Source organism: Lithobates pipiens, unplaced genomic scaffold, assembly GCF_037356315.1.
Source record: "Lithobates pipiens isolate NorthernLeopardFrog02 unplaced genomic scaffold, aLitPip1_a1.2 Scaffold_18, whole genome shotgun sequence".
Classification (NCBI taxonomy): Eukaryota; Metazoa; Chordata; class Amphibia; order Anura; family Ranidae; genus Lithobates; species Lithobates pipiens.
In genome coordinates this window covers 159,453,996-159,472,221 of record NW_027507758.1, presented here as the reverse complement: position 1 = coordinate 159,472,221, position 18,226 = coordinate 159,453,996, and the positions used below count along the sequence as shown (strand labels likewise).

Sequence of the window (18,226 nt, the reverse complement as noted above, 5' to 3'; positions counted from 1 at the left end):
CTCTCCTTAATTTAAAACCAGCCTTTCTGAATCAGAAACAATTCAAATTAGTTCTTACACTACTGATAGCCGCAAAGCAGACTATAGCCAATGCGTGGAAAACAGACGTGGTGAATATTGCAGAAACCAAACGTAGAATGAATCAATCTTTCATCCATGCTAAAATGGACGCTATAGATAAAAACCAGATGACAAAGTTTGATGATATATGGAAACCCTGGATTAAATATTATACGTCAGATAATATTGACAACCGAGTTTTATTGTTATGGTGATTAAGATTTTTTATAGAATTACAACATTAGCTGATATATAAAACCTCCTCCGGAGAATTATTCCCTCCCCTTCCCCTCCTATATACCTTTTATGTTCTTCCCTTACTATATAATACTTACTATAAACATACTTTAGAAGTTATGGTCAAAACTTTAAAATCATATATTTTCTTTTAGACATATTTATATTTTCTTGGGATTAAAATGTTTAAAACTCAGCTATAAGAATGTTTTCAAATTCTAAAATATATAAGGCCATTTATTGTCATTCCCACGAGAATATCTTGAAATTCTTCTTTGCTTTGTATCATCCGTACTTCAATATGTCTACTTTTTATTTCTGGTATCACATAATTTGTCTTATATTCTGTACATGTAATTTATTTTAACATAAAATAAAAACTTTTGAACGAGAAAAATAATAAACATGTTATACTTACCTACTCTGTGCAGTCACAGAGCTGCGGCTTGGCCCTGCCCCTCTCTCTCTCCTTATTGGCCAATGCATAAAGGTAAAAATCCTTGAGCCTTTAGAGCCACTTTAAATTAGTTTGGGGTAAAACCCAGTGGCTTTTTGTTCAACATGGCATGAAAGGGACAGGGAAACCTTTAACCTTGTGGATCTGCTGATATACTGTATTTTAGACCAGTATTGCTGGCAAACACTCTCATCAAATACGGGCAAATGTACTTTCTGTTTAGCATCTTCTAAAGCAAGTGAAAGGGTAAAACAGTAGTGTTTTGGAGACCCTGACTGGAACTTGGTAACAAGGGCTGAAATAGGGGTTTTGAAGACTTCCATATTTGGTCTTCATTTGGCAGCATAAAGAGCTGGGGAAGAATGGATGGTTGGAAACTGTTGTAATGTTTGGGGTGTTGTTTGTTGTGAGTACAGTCAACACCAAATATTCCCATTTCAGGGCCTGTTGGCCCACTTTTATTTAACCTCTTACAGACCACCTGCTGCAGTTTTATGTCGGCTGTTTTAAGGAGGATATTGGTATGGCAGCAGCTAACTGCCATAAACCCGGTATCCCCTTCTTCAGCGGGCGGTCCGCTACAAGATAAAAGTGGTCTCTGCAGCGGATTCACTGCAAGGTCACTTTTATTGGCGGCAGGAGAGGGCCACCCCCCCCCGCGCACGCGTTCCGGTGCCCTCCGCCGCTTACTGGAGCCGCCAGCAGCAGCGGAGACGATTGGGTGTGGTCACTAGCTGGGTATGGAGACGAGTGAGGGGAAGATGGCCTCCACCCATCTCCATACAATTGCTGGCGGAAGCAACGTCAAAACGTCACTTCCGCCCACAGCTCTTAAATGGCAATTTTTTTAAAAGGAAATTTTTTTTTTTTTTTTATTGCATTTTTGTGTAAATATGAGATCTGAGATCTTTTTGACCTCAGCTCTCATATTTAAGAGGTCCTGTCATGCTTTTTTCTATTACAAGCGATGTTTACATTCCTTGCAATAGGAATAAAAGTGACTTTTTTTTTTAACATGTAAAAATAAAAAATAAAAGATAAAATAAATAACACTTTTTTTTTTTAAACGCTCTCCATCCTGACGAGTTCGTGCACAGAAGCAAACTCATACGTGAGTAGCGCTCGTATAGGAAAACAGTGCTCAAACCACACATGTGAGGTATCGCAGCGATCGGTAGAGTGAGAGCAATAATACTAGCACTAGACCTCCTCTGTAACTTAAAACATGCAACCTGTAGAAAGTTTTAAACATCGCCTATGGAGATTTTTAAGGGTAAAAGTTTGTCGCCATTCCACAAGCGGGCGCAATTTTGAAGTGTGACATGTTGGGTATCAATTTAGTTGGCGTAACATTATCTTTCACAGTATAAAAAAATGGGCTAACTTTACTGTTGTCTTCTTTTTTAATGCAAAAAAGCATATTTTTCCCAAAAAAGTTTGCTTGTAAGACCGCTGCGCAAATACAGTGTGACAGAAAGTATTGCAACGACTGCCATTTTATTCTCTAGGGTGTTAGAAAAAAATGTATAATGTTTGGGGGTTCTAAGTAATTTTCTAGCAATAAAAACAGTTTTTAACTTGTAAACAACAAATCCCAGAAAGAGGCTTGGTCCTTAAGTGGTTAAAGAAAAGTTCAAACAAGGTTCCAGATAAACAAAATCAATGACGTTCCCTCACAGGGGTTTTCAGCATTTCCATCCAAGGAAAATACACTTTCACTCCATATATATGCAGCCTTCCTGGCTTACAACGCAGAGCTGCTCATGCCTTCCGTCTTTAGACCTGGTCTATCTCCCACAGACCTCTTTCTTGCCAAAACTATCCACATAGATAGCAGCCCCTCGCTGCTCTGATCCTCAGGCTTGGGTCTCGGTCTGTTTCAGTGCACATGCACTCTTCTACCTTCTCCCTTGCACACCTGGACTCCTCGGGAAGGTGGAGCCCAGAACCATGGTCAGGTCACTACTAATAGCACAACACAGGCCTGACCAGTCGATGTGCTGGTGGTTCACAAAGGATTGGAGATTTCATCCCACCCAATTCTCTAAGAAATCTGCAGGCTCCAGGTCCCTAAGTGGATTTTTCTAAGCCCTTGTACACACGGTCGGACATTCCGACGGAATTGTTGTCGGATAATCCGACTGTGTGTGGGCTCCATCGGACTGTTTCTGTCGGAATATCTAACGGACAAAGTTTTAGAGCTGGGCTATAAAACTTTCCGACAACATGATCCGATCGGACTTTGTCCAATTGTGTGTAGAGAATTCCGATCGGATCAAATTCCTAGACCAAAGCTATTGGCTACTAGCCTGAACGAAGTCCCGTCGTAACGAAATAACGTCATCATGTTACGTACGATCGGATTTTCCGACAACTTTGTCCGACCGTGTGTATGCAACACAAGTTTCAGACAAAATCTGTCAGACAAAATCCGACAGATTTTGTTTTTCGGAATGTCCGACCGTGTGTACAAGGGCTAAGCATTGAGGAAACTGAAAAGCAAGTTTCCTCCCAATTAAGCAAACCCCCTGGAGCCCCTTAACCTGCCTGGTTGAGAATTCTGGGTTAACATACAAACACTGTTTGGCATACAAAAATGAGATCACACAGGAGTAGATGATCTGAGGCAATACGAGATTAAAATTGAATTTTCTTTGCAGGAACCGTAGTATACATTTTCAAAGAGTCGATAAAATGTTTAACCTTCAGGTATCAGAAGATCCCTCCAGGTGGAAGGTGATAACCCTTTTGTAGGAGCCAAAATGACTTGACACCAGATAAATCTGATAATTAAGACATCATAATGAGGCAACATTTCTTCCAGAGACAAAATTATGCAGGATGCTAATTGTGGTTTCAACAGCAACAGTCAATGTGTGCTGAAATCATTATGTGTCTCGAAATATTATGACAAAGGAAGCATACATTATAACTTAGTGATTTGTTTTGTAACTCAGTGTAAAGAACAAAGCTTTTAAAACAGCCACCCTCAGTTATCATTCTCTGAAAGGTAACACATAAAAAAAAGCATAGCAATGGTATAATCACATCAGTCATTTCTAAATGAATGCACCCTATTGGATTATTAAGTTGATTAGCAGAATGCTGTGCTAGGTTTTGCCAGGAATTTGCCCAAAGGCAACAGGAAATGGCTCCTTCAACAATAATGTGTTTTCAGCCAGAAAATATTACAAATAATGTTAATGTCTGTGTTACATTGGTTAGAAGAAAATGTTTTAGCATTTTTGTTCTCTGTAATGTTCAGTATTTGTTTAAATAAGAGGAACAGTGCGTACTAAAACAATACTTTATTTAGATGACAATGCAGAGGAACATTGTAAATAACATTCTGGATACAAATCTAGATTATTACCATTATGTCTGCATTATAATCCAATAGTTTATGATGAGACATAACACATTTAATCAAAAAATCCACAAACAGGAATTGACTGTCTAAGTTTGTTGATGAATATTATGTATAGTAGTTTCTGGGAAATTCAATCCTTCTGCAGGGAAATGGAATGTGGTAGTGTCTGTGGGACTTCACTGTACGTTTAATGTGTATGTCAAAGCAAAATAAAAATTAAAAAAACATATTCAGTACATGCACATTTCTACTTGCTTTTCCATTTAACCTCTTCGCTGCCAAACCATTTATTTTTTTACACACATTCTATAATGTGTATTTTTGTTCTGAAGATTACTTCTAACCCTAAAAACATTATATATTTTGTGAAGGCAGACAATCTGTGAAAAAAAAGAAGGTGGTTGCACATTTTTATATCACATGAAATATGCGCAACTGTATATCAAACCTAAGGCAAAGAATATAATCCCCATTTCTTTGGAAAATGTCAAAGATGAAACTTTGTCAAATAAATACCAAATATGCCATTCCTCATAATTGAAACACCAACAAAGTGTAATATCTTACATTTACATAATGTATGTAAGTGCATCCTAGGTGTACATACTTTTAAGTATATATACATGCATGGTGGGGTGAAGGGGTCTATTCCTTTTTAGTTTTTTAATTTATTTTATTAAATGTTATTTCTTTCTTTTTTAATTTTACCTAACTAAATTGCTTTTTTAAGGGGGCTTATAAGCCTTTTATGTGTTAGCTTTGTGCAGGTGAAAGGGGTCAAACTGCACTTGATCTACTGTTTATCTGGTCACAGTCTGTCAGCATTTGACAGCTGTGAACCTGGAAGTGCTCGCAGAGCACTACTAGGTTCACACTACAGAGGAGAGATCAGGTGTTGGATATCTCCTCCAGTAGCACTGCTCACCATCAATTCTGCCCCATTTAGATGGCCTCTGTATATTTTTAATCCCTAACTAATCTAACAGAGCTTCTCTCCTGGCACCGTGCCCCCCCCCCCCCCTTATACTTGAGCCCAATCCTGTTCCAGCTATGTGCATTGGCTGAGACAATGACTCCTGCTGCTGTCAGTCACAGCCAGGGAAGAGGGAGAGGGGGACAGGTCTCTGTTCACCGATTCAGGTACGAATCTGGTCTGAAACTTTGTCTGAATTCGCACCTGAAAATTAGCCAAAGATGTACAGGACCCTTTACCAATGGGTAAAGCTGTGGAGCTGTGTGAACCGTCTCTATTGATAGTCTTCGGTCATGCAAATTGGATGCGGAGAAACCCTGAGAACCATGTGAACCCAGCCTAACAAAATCTTTAAGAAGTGCAGGCTAATTCTTTAGTTTGGATTTATATGGTGCCACTGTTGACTGTGTATATCCCAGGATGCGAGCTCTGTTAGGCGACAAGAGTTAAGGTCCACACTATGTAGAAGGCCCTTGATGAGGCAATGTGGCTTTCACATAGATTTGTAAATGTATGCTACTAACACCCCTGTTTTTAATACATAGAGGTTGACTTACTAAAAGCAGATATACTGTGCACTGCAAGTGCACTTTAAAGTGCATTTGCTCTAGATCCAAGGAGAACCGCTGAAATGAGGGGAAGCTCTGCTCGTTTCTATCATCCAATCATGTACTGTACAAGCAAAAATGCTGCTTTTTTTCCTTGCCTGTAACTGAGTATTCTTTGAAAAGTGAAGCTTTACCTCATTTACTAAGCTCTGGAGCATGTGCACTGTATATTTTCTTTTAGTAAATCAACTCCAATGTGTTAAGGAGTGATGGCTATTTTTTTCATTTCTGAATTCATAAGATTCTATCTTTGGCAATGTACCCTTCTGTTTTGACAGTGGGTGAAATATTTATTGAAGCAACAGTGCCACAGCATAAAAGCACAATCTAAGCACAGTGGGGGAGAAGCCAGGCTCATGCATTCCACACTACCTAATGCTTATGATTATGGGCTAGGATTAGGCGCTGGGTAGCATGAAACATGTGCTTCTCCCCCACTGTGCTTACATTGTGCTTTTATGCTGTGACACTGTTGCTTCAATAAAGATGGGACACAGTATTTAGTGCGGCCGTCTGGACTCTTGGGACTGGGCCTGTACATTCTGGAGAGTATGTGTGAGATGTATTGTTGTGGATCTGCCTTGAGCAGTACTCCTTCACTTGGATTACTTCCCTGATCCTGTACACATTGCATTAACACCTTCATCTCCATCTGGACCCTTCTTGTTTATTCAGGATAAGGGACTTGAACAGTATGGGGATTAGATATACAAGGGGAGGATTGCAGGTGGATGAACCCCTTCATACCGACAGAATACATAAATGCAGCCTCCCTGGACTGGGCTTTTTTGCCATGGGCCAGCATATATGCTTATCTGTCTTTGTGCTGGGAGCGTGCCACACAGTGCACTTCCAGCACAGAGACCAGGGTCTAACTGAGACCCCCGGGTCCCATACTAAAGATTAGGACCCAGAACTCCACATTCCGGGTCACCTGATCCTTGTGGTAGCCTCTGATTGAACAAATCACTCTACATCCCACCCCTGTGTTGTTCTCTCTGTAAATGCAGATGAAAAATACATGGTATCTTTCTCTATCCTTGCAGAGAGAAAAAAAAGTATGTGTAAATAAATAAATAATAATAGAAAAAGAAAAAATACCTAGAGCAAGGTTTGAGCTAGGTCAGTGCCAGGGTTGGTGTTTAGGTCAAGTAAGGGTCAAAGTTCAAGGTCAGTATATTTTGGGCAGGATTTTTTTTTCAAATTAATATTTAGTTAGTGTAAGTGTGCTTGAGGTAGAAAAAAAAATGTGCACTATTGTTTCCGGGCTGTACTACGGGTACAAACAACAAATAACATACACATTTGTGATATCGCTGCAATTGTCAGGAGTAGGAGAATTTAATTTGGGTTGTTCTTTGGTGGTAGGTTATGGTAATAACAAGAAATATACAGCTAAATTAAAATATATATTTTTTTTACTATTTTGGGACAGTTTTTATAATAAAAATATAATAATAAAATCTAATAGAAAAAAAAAGAAAATCAGGAGATATTATTACAATTTACAACCAAATGAAAGCCCAATTTGTCCTGAAAAAAAGAAGCTATAATCCACCTGGATGCACAAAGTGATGATATGTACGGTTTTACTAACACGTGTCAAAGTTGCAAATTGTGCATATAGTAGTCATTAATATTTGTTTTAGGGCTGCATCTAACGATTATTTTCATAATCGATTAGTTGGCCGATTATTATTTTGATTAATCGATTAATATTTTTTTAAGGTTTAATAACCTTAAAAAAAAAAGTGGGTAAAATTGACGTTCATTTTCAACCACAGTGACGGGAAAATTTGGAAATAATAGCAAACTTCTCGGTCAAAGGAATTTTCAGACAGTGTATGTGGTTTTTGTTTAGAAATGAAGTGAAAATTTCAAACAACATTCTTTCATTCAGCGAATGTACAAAGATTTTTCTTCTGAATATTCTCACCTGAAAATTGATCCGTGAGGCCAACATAAGGCTCGGTGCACACCTATGCAGTTTTTGCTTTTGATCTGTTTCTGCGGTGCTTTTTGCTGTGCGTTTTGATTATTGCGCACGTGATTTTACTACAATTTGCGTTTTTGCTTTTTTTTTGGGGCAAATTAAAAAAAAACTAATTGCTGCAAAAACGCATTACATTCTTTTCTGCAGCTTCTCCACTGAAGTATAGTGAACCAAAAAAGCACAGTTTTGCGTTAAAAGTCACTGACCCTTTTCCAAATATGCAGCAGCTGAAAAAAGCACAGATATGAACGTCTCCCATAGGAAACCATGTAAATGAACTGTAGTGCGATTAGTTGTTGATTAATTGATTAGTTGTTTCAGCCCTAATTTGTTTCACCCTTAGGCATGAAGGGTTTAAATACAAACCACAAGTAATATTGCTGTCCCTAAACAGGAACTATTGAATGAATAACTCAACCATTCATTAGTTCCTCCTTCCACCCTTTTCTTCATTGTAAGAGAAAGGGGAGGTGATTGGGTGCATAGATAAACCAATGATTGGGGATGGAGATAATGCAAATTTTCTTTTTATTATTTTATGCTTATCTTATGCCTTTTGAAGCTGACTCATAGATATAGTACAATGACCCTTAGTGGAAGCAAGAAAAAGCAAACAGTATATATTTTGACACAGGCACAATTTTAGTTTTTTCAGGTATTCACCAAAACATAGCTTTAGTTATATAATGGATATGGGTTGAAAGTGCACACTCTGGTTTAATTTGAGGGTATGCACATCCAAACTGGAGGAAGCATTCAGGAATTGCAGCTCTTAAAGTGGTTGTAAACCCTTACAAACCACTTTGACCTACAGGTAAGCCTAGATTAAGGTTTACCTGTAGGTCCAAGAAATATCTCCCAAACCTATACGGTTTAGGAGATATTTGCCCGAAGACGGGCACCGCTGTCTACGGCGCATGCGCCGTAGACAGTGGTGTGCAGGCGCACTGAGCGTGGCATCCTCGAAGATGAAGATGCCGCACAATGCCGCGCGCCTCGGCTCCCGTGCGCATTCGTGGGAGTGACGTCATCGCGGCTTCGCCGAATGACAGCGGCGGAGCTGCGAGATCCCACCGAGAAGATGGATGCGCCGGACTACAGGGGACAGCGGTGACATCGCTGGCTCCTGTGTCAGGTAAGTGACACATAATGGGCTAATATGCGATGCATAGTAGTCCATTATGCTTTGCCTTTGCAGGGAATGAAAGAGGAAGTAAACTCATCAGGGTTTACTTCCTCTTTAAGAATAGTCACCCCCCCCCTTTTTTTTTACCAAGGGGGCAAAAGTAATTGGACAATTGAATCAAAAGCTGTTTCATGGCCAGGTGTGGGCTACTCCTTCACTATTTCTTTATCAATTAAGCAGGTAAAATGTCTGGAGTTGATTCTAAGTGTGGTATTTGCATTTGGAATCTATTGCTGTGAACCTACATCATGCGTTCAAAGGAGCGGTCCATGCAAGTGAAACAGGCCATTGTAAGGCATCTAAGATAAAACAAATCCATCAGAGTGATAGCAGCAGCATTAGGAGTGGCCAAATCAACAGTTTGGTCAATTCTGAGGGAAGAACGCACTGGTGAGCTCAGCAACAAAAAAAGGCTTGGACGTCCACAGAAGACAATGGTGGTGGATGATTGCAGGATCCTCTCTATGCTAAAGAAAAACCCATTCACAACATCCAGACAAGTTAAGGACATTCTCCAGGAGATGGGTGTATTATTGTCAAAGTCCACAATCAAGAGAAGACTTCACAAGAGCAAATACAGTGGGTTCACCACAAGGTAGAGCTGCATGATTCTGGGCAAAGTGATATTCACAATTTTTTTGATTAGAATAAAAAGATAACGATTCTAGCGGCATAAAATCACATTATACAAAAAAAATTGGGCTAACTTCTATGCTTAGTTTAAAAAAAAAAATTAATTAAAGTGTAATTTTTTCCCCCAAAAAATGCATTTGAACGACTGCTGCGCAAATACAGTGTGACATAAAATATTGCAACAACCATCATTTTATTCTATAGGGTCTCTACTAAAAGATAAAAAATATTATATATATATATATATATATATATATATATATATATATATATATATATATATATATATATACCTTTTTTCCTCATTAATATACACACAGCACCCCATATTGACAGAAAAACCTAGAATTGTTGAAATTTTTGCAGCTTTATTAAAAAAGAAAAACTGAAATATCACATGGTCCTAAGTATTCAGACCCTTTACTCAGTATTTAGTAGAAGTACCCTGTTGATCTAATACAACCATGAGTCTTTTTGGGAAAGATGCAACAAGTTTTTCATACCTGGATTTGGGGATCCTCTGCCATTCCTCCTTGCAGATCCTCTCCAGTTCTGTCAGGTTGGATGGTCCACTCTGGCCACCTAGGCTACTCGAGCAGAAGTTTTCCTCTCCCCCTCACTGCAATCTTCTGGGACACGTCAGAGGTGCCAGAAGATTGCCCGGCCATTCGGGACGTGTAGCGTGACTCGCTCATGTGCAGTGCGCACCCGGCTGTGAAGCCACAAGCTGTCGCAGCCAGGTGCCAACACTAGTGATGCCGGCGCCGTGGACAAGCAGGGGAGAGTACCAAGGCTTCGGGCGGCGGCATCTCTGGATTGTGGGACAGGTGAGTGTGTGTTTATTAAAAGTCAGGAGCTACACTTTTTGTAGCTGCTGACTTTTAGTAAACAGAAACGGCTGGAACGCCGCTTTAAATACTAATGCAAACACTTATTTTAAAAATACCATTTTGCGGGAGGCAGCACTTTTAATAATGTTGTGAAACATAAAAAATGCCCAATTTCTTCAAAATAGTACAATGCATACCCCAAACCTGCCTGTGAAGTGGTGCATCAGTGGTGATGTTCAATGTATACAATGTACTACAGCCAAAGTGGCATTTACAAAGAAAAAAACTGTTTAAATTGCCAGTAAATTACAATTCCTTGAGACCCTTTTTTTTTTTAAATGCAGTGAGGACAACCGTCAAAATGGGTTTGGTATATATTTTGAGAGGTTTCAATTCAATCTTTTTTACAAAAAAAGAAGCTGGCAGTGCAATGTAATTTACCAGAAAAAGCCAACAATATAATTGTGTTGCAAATGTCACTTTCACTGTAGTACATGCTTCAGCAAAAATAATAATTAAAAAAAAAAAAAAATCATAGGATCTTTTTTTTTTTTTAAATAACAAACATGTCATAGTTACCTCCACTGTGCAGCTCGTTTTGCTCAGAGTGGCCCCAAACTTCCTTTTCTGGGGTCCCCCAGCGGCTCTCATGGTTCCTCCCCTTGCAGGTGCGCTCCTGTGTCCAGCATTTGCAACACGAATGCCAAACTCAGCCCCGCCCTGGATCATCGCATTTGATTGACAGCAGCGGGCTCCAATGGCTACGCTGCTATCAATCTATCCAATCAAGAGCCGTACCCTCATGGAGGGAGAGACAACACGTTCCCACCGAAGAGATGAAGGGGCTCAGGTAATTGAAACGGGGGGCTGGAGGGCCAGCGACTGCCAGGTGTTTTTTCACCTTAATGCATAGTATGCATTAATGTGAAAAACATGAGGGTTTACAACCCCTTTAAGGAGCTGCTGGCAACTGCTGGCTCCCTAACAACCAACCTGAGCAGGAAGCTGTCATATTTAGCATCAGCAGCAATAATGCTGTTCAATGTTTCACTTTCAATTGCAGCCAGAGGTTTGGCTCGGTGAGTGGGCTAGCAAACACACTCTTTATCTCACCTGTTTGCTGAACGGGTAAAACTCAGACCAAATTCTACGACAGTCAGAATCTGAAGTTCTTCCTTACTGAGGACCTGTATTTCAATGGTTAACCTACTTGTGCTTCATTCTGTGGCTCTGTGATAATGCTGCCTTTTCTGTTGCTTCTTGAATATTCCCCCACCAGTCTTTAGATCACCAGTCATCAGGAGATCAGCAAAGCCCTGCTTTTCCAAGGCATGGTAAATCATTAATGGGGAAGGATCAGCTATGCATTCAGAGCAGTTAATGTGGATGTATAAGAAAAGCCTAAATGTGCAATATAGCCAATTCAGTCTCAAACACTTTTTTCAACTGATCACAAAAATAAACTCCTCTCAACTGCGCTCTTCTATATTGTACACAGAAATTTCAGCATCATTATCAATTTCTGCATTTACAGACAAAATAAACCACTAACGATTATTTGAGTTAATAACCACCATAAAACCATGTCTTTCCACATGTACGGAAAATAACATTTTCGTCACACTAAAAAATGTTCTAGGCTTAGAGGCTCTTCCGGCTGTGTTGCCAATTCATGTTCATATTGCAACCAGAAAAACATAGGTAAGCACTTTTTGATAACCCAAACCAGAAAGGACTATTTTAATTCAGAATTTCAGGATTTGTAACATATTTCTGTTGGATTTTTTAGTGCATTATTTGAAAACCACATAGCAATAATTTATTTTCAACACTAAAGAAAGGGGCAAATGAATAAAAGCCATACATGACATCATAGCTATTAAAAAAATATTTTATATATGGGTATGCAGTCTGAAATTCCCACATACTGTAAAATGTTATCACAAATATATTTAAAAATCAACAGTTAAAACTGATAACCTTTTTCAAAAATTTATATTACTTGATTAACAAAATACATGACTGCTTGTGGTAGAAAATAATGTGGCGAGAGGAAATCATTCAATTGGGAATCCTGTTCTACTGAAAACTGATTTTCTCTTGTTACTTATAGATTTTTGAAAACACAAATATATGGAATAAAGTCATGTATAAGCACATGTGAAAATAATAAATCAATGTGAAAATACAGAAATACGAGTACATATCTGATGCATATTACTGCATACACATGGGGGTAAAGGGCACTAAAACAGTGGTCATCAACCCTGTCCTCAGGGCCCACTAACAGGCCAGGTTTACAAGATAACAGAAATACATCACAGGTGATATCATTTGCTGCTCAGTGGCTGCAGTATTCTAGTCTTCATCTCCCCAAGGGAATACATAAAACCCAGCCTGTTAGTGCGCCCTGAGGATAGGGTTGATGACCACTGCACTAAAGGATATAAAAAAAATACCTACTACAATCTAATATGCAACCGTACATTCAGATTTCATTCTGTGTCAATAAAATTAGCACGTCCCTTTATTTGTATTCATAGTATTCTGCTATTTAGGCCTCCAGCAGGTTTATTAGCCCTATATAAAAAAAATTATATTTTACTGAGTTGTTAAAAATAAGCATCCCAAGGGATTAATAGCTTTTGCACCGGGGCAAATGAGTTAGGAGGTAAAGTTAGTGAATGTACCTTTTTAACCTGGCTCTTGAATCTAGTTCTATGGAACAGGCAGTTCCTGAGTAACCAAAGGATTTTTTTGTTGGTTCATGTTCTGACTTGACTTTGACCGGCCATCACCTGGGTGCTACAAGACCTTCACCTTTGGAAAGGATTTAGAAATTTCTCTGCAACAAGTCTGGTTACCTGTCACCTATGCTGGACAGTCTTGTGCAGGTCATTTGTGACTATGCAGCTTTTTCTAGAGCCATGGTTATCAGGATCTCCTCAACAGATGATCACTACATTAAAAGGTGGGGGGATAGTGTATGTTCAGAGGCCTTCGTGGGATCTGATCACCAGGATATAGGAATTCCACATGGAGCTAAGCTTCAGTCTTTTGAGTATCCTTAGATTCCTTCCTCTCTCCGATATTATCAGTTGAAAGTTTGTAGCGGTAGCACTAGGCTTACTACCCCTTGTTTGTTGGCAGGGGAATGCCAATTCATTAAGAGGTAGAATAAATGATTCCTAGAATCATATACAGTAGTTAACGGGTTAGTTAGATTTTGAAGTGTGGTCCTTGATGATGCCTTGTAGGCGGGCAAAACCCACTGATGTAATTTCCGGTGCCGAGTCTAAACTACGTCACTTAGGGTTCCAGTGGAACACACGCTGGATGCAGTGTTTCGAGGATTTTATCCCAGCATTGTTTATATGCCCATTTTACACCTTTGTCCTGTATGTACCAACCTGTGTTTCGCATTGAATACCAGCCTTACTGCGCTTCACTATTAGTTTCTGTCAGGGCTGGACTCAGCCCTTCCTTCCTCTGAGCTGGCCGCTCAGCTGTCGGCTAATTGACAGCTCCTATCTCTCCACAGTGACACACCTGTTGCAATTAATTTATTTTACTTTATTTCATTGAGGGACACAGTTCCACCACTCTGTGTTTTTTCACGCTATGTACTGCTTGTCTAAAATACAGACGCATGCTGCTAGGTAGAGGAGAGATTTTATGGGGCTTACATCTTTTTTTTGTGTTTGCCATATTGCCAACCTATTGGAATCCGCTGTATAACCCAACTATTTTGGAATTCCTATGTCCCTCAATAGGCTTCAAGAAAAAGATTTTATGGGTAGTACAAAAATCATATTTTTTTGTAAGCATAATCAATGTGCTTTGGTTATATAAAATGTATTTATGTAACTGTAGGTGCCATGCAGTGTAGAAATATAGCAATCAGGTACGTGAATGATTAGACTTTACCTTTTTAAGTCATTTTTGGAATTATCCACATGATATTTCATGAGATGAATCTCTGCTCCAGATGACAACAAAATAAATGTATCCATGTAGTAGAACTGGGGGAATCGAACAGACTTAGAGAACGTTTCCTTGCCCTAAAAAAAAACAGAAGCAGAACATTAAAATTATGAAACCATCACTGATGGAAAATGGCAAATGGAGTTTAAATTTTTTACTTTTAGTTGAGTCCCCGGGTCTTTTTCTTCCTAAATCAACTTGAGTCTCAGAGCATTTTTTTCATAATAATGATGTTAGTCTGGCTATAAAAAGACACATCTAGTTCAGTGGTTCCCCACTGCTGCCCTCAACCCACCAATAGGCCAGATTTTAAGTATTACCTTTGGGAGATGCAGACTAGAATACTGCAATCACCGAGTAACAAATGATATCACCTGTGATGTATTTCAGTTATCTTGCAAACTATGACCTGTTAGTGGGTCCTGAGGACAGGAGTTGAGAACAACTGATCTAGTTCAACTAATAAAAGGAAAAAAAAATATATATATATATATATATATATATAAATACAGTGGCTTGAAAAAGTATTCATACCCCTTGAAATTTTCCACATTTTGTCATGTTACAACCAAAAACGTAAATGTATTTTATTGGGATTTTACATGATAGACCAACACAAAGTGGCACATAATTGTGAAGTGGAAGGTAAATGATAAATGGTTTTCAACAGTGCCTTGCAAAAGTATTCACCCCCCCCCCCTTGCATTGTTCGTGTTTTGTTGCCTCACCACCTGGAAATAACATGGATTGTTTGAGGATTTGCATCATTTCATTTACAAAAAATGGCCACAACTTTGAAGATTTTTTTTTTTTTATTGTGAAGCAAATGAAAAATAGGACAAAATAACAGAAAATGTCAATGTGCATAACTATTCACCCCCCTAAAGTTACTTTGTAGAGCCACCTTTTGCGGCTATCATAGCTCCAAGTCGCTTTGGATAAGTCTCTATGAGCTTGCCACAACTTACCACTGGGATTTTTGCCAATTCCTCCTTGCAATACTGCTCCAGCTCCTTCAAGGTGGATGGTTTGTGCTTGTGAACAGCAATCTTTAAGTTTGATCGCAGATTTTATATTGGATTGGATTGAGCTTTGACTAGGCCATTCCAGCACATTTACATGTTTCCCCTTAAACCAATCAAGTGTTGCTTTACCAGTGTGTTTGGGGTCATTGTCCTGATGGAAGGTAAACCTCCATCCTAGCCTCAAATAACACACAGATTCAGCAGGTTTTGCTCAAGAATATCCTTGTATTTAGCACCATCCTTCTTTCCCTCAACTCTGACCAGTTTCCCAGTCCCAACTGCTGAAAAACATCCCCACAGCATGATGCTGCCACCACCATGTTTCACTGTGGAATGGTGTTCTTTGGGTGACGTGATGTGTTGGGCACCAGACATAGCGTTTTACTTTGATGGCCAAAAAGTTCAATTTTAGTCTCTACAGACCAGAGCACCATCCTCTATACATTTTGGGAGTCTCCCACAAGCCATTTTGTTTTTTGCTGAAAGTAATAGGAACTCTATGGAGCTTATGGCTTATTGTTCTCCTATGTACAGATACTCCAGTCTCTGCTGTGGAACTCTGCAGCTCCTCCAGGGTTACCTAGGTCTCTGTGCTGTCTCTCTGATTAATGCCCTCCTTACCCGACCCATGAGTTCTTGTGTGCGGCCGTCTCTTGGCAGGTTTGCTGTTGTGACATGTTCTTTCCATTTGATTATGATAGATTTGATGGTGCTCCTAGGGATTATCAACGATTTGGATTTTTTTAAAACCTAACCCTGACTTGTACTTCTCAACAGCATTGTCCCTTACTTTTTTGGAGAGTCCCTTGGTCTTCATGGCAGTGTTTAGTTAGTAGTGCCTCCTGCTTAGGTGTTGCAGCCTCTGGGGCCTTTCAAAAAGTTGTGTATATATAACGACAGATCATGTGACACTTAGACTGCACACAGGTGGACATCATTTCACTAATTATGTGACTTCTGAAGGTAATTGATTGCACCAGAGCTTTTTATGGGCTTCATAACAAAGGGGGTGAATACATAGGCACATGTCAATTATCAGTTTCTTATTTCTGAAAAATAGTTTTATGTATATATTTTTTATGTTTATATTTTTTAGGCTGTAATGTAACAAAATAGGTAAAAGGCCAAGGGGGCGAATACTTTTGCAAGGCACTGTAAGTATGTGAAAACTGTGGTGTGCATTTGTTTTCAGCCCCCCTGAGTCAATACATTGTAAAACCACCTTTCACTGCAATTACAGCAGCAAGTCTTTTTGGGTATGTCTCTACCAGCTTAGCACATCTAGAGAGTGAAAATTTTGCCAATTCTTTGCAGAATAGCTCAAGCTCTGTCAGATTGGATGGAGACCATCTGGAACAGCAATTTTCAAGTCTTGCCACAAATTCTAAATTGGATTTAAGTCTGGACTTTGACTGGACCATTCTAATACATAAATATGCTTTAATCTAAAGCATTCCATTGTAGCTCTGGTTGTATGTTTAGGGTTGTTGTCCTGCTAGAAGGTGAACCTCGGCTCCAGTCTCAAGTCTTTTGCAGACTCTAATGCCGCGTACACACGACTGGACTTTTCAACGGACTAGGCCCGACGGTCTTCCCGATGGACTTTCAGCGGAGGTCCGACGGACTTTGTGAATGAACAGACTTGGCAACACATGACCGGACTAAGTCTGTTCGAAAGTCCATTCGTTTTGAATGTGATGATGTAAACGGGACTAAACAAGGAAGTTCAATAGCCAGTAGCCAATAGCTGCCCTTGCGTCGTATTTGGTCTGTCGGAGTAGCACACAGACGAGCGGTTTGCACGCTAGAAAGCCGAGTCCATCGGACAGATTTGAAACATGTTTTATTTCTAGGTCCGTCTGACTTTTGGGAAAAAAAAGTCTGCTGGAGCCCACACACGATCGAATTGTCCGACGGATTCCGGTCCTCCGAAACCTAGTGTGCCGGAAAGTCTGATCGTGTGTATGCAGCATAACAGGTTTTCTTCTTAAGCCTCATGTACACTGCTGCTGGTAAATGGACGTTCAGAGGCAGTTGGATGCTTTTTTCAGCTGCCTCTGAACTCATCCAATGCTATCTTATGTGTACATGTACACAGGTTCATTTAATGTTGTTTTTAGGCAGTTGCGTTTAGAAGCTTTTCTTTGAAGCAAAAAAATTAGTTTGGGCTCTGAAGTTTCCAACGTTTCAGAAGCCAAACGCATCTAAACGTGGCCAAATGTGGTACCAGCGTTTAGCCGCGTTTTCGCTTAGAAGTGTTTTTAAAGGTGCCCTATTTTTTTACATTACAAAACTTAAAAATGATAGCAAATGATGAAAAACCACAAGAAAAATATTTTAAAAACTTGTAATTGCTTGCAATGCTTCATAGACCAATTATATACCCCTAATGATCCACATGATCCAATCCAATACACCACCAGCTGTACATACATATTGGAAAAATATCCTACAGAAATGCACTGCACAATCAATGGATGAGTCCAGTAGCAACGAACTCTGGTCCTCGCATGCAATTTCCAACGTCTTTCCAGCCTCATTAACAGCAACGTTAGGAGCATTTCCTCACATATGCTCATTATGGGATCCATAGTAAAAGCACCAAAATTGAGGTAGATACAAGTACACTGCTGCTCTCTTAGCTGCTCCTACTCACTCTGGTCTCCCAGAATGGCTGAAATAGTTAAACAATACAGTTTTTTGTATTTGGGAGAGGCTTATGATGTTATCTTAAATAAACGCACCTAGATGTGAACACGGCAAAACGCCGATAAATGCGGCATGTGAACATGGCTAAACAGGCATTTTTAAACGCCAGTTTCAAGCTTTCAAAAAAATTGTTTAGAAGAGGTTGCTTCAGCGTCCCGTGT

The 18,226-nt window shown here is 39.5% G+C and overlaps 1 protein-coding gene across 1 annotated transcript in view; it reads right to left on the bottom strand.

Moving 5' to 3' along the window:
* WDR27 (WD repeat domain 27) overlaps positions 1 to 18,226 on the bottom strand; it is a 577,860-nt gene that overhangs the window by 309,987 nt on the left and 249,647 nt on the right. The window contains exon 19 of the mRNA XM_077486311.1: positions 14,275 to 14,408. Within this exon, the coding sequence (XP_077342437.1) occupies positions 14,275 to 14,408 (134 nt within the window). The remainder of the gene's footprint in view (positions 1 to 14,274; positions 14,409 to 18,226) is intronic.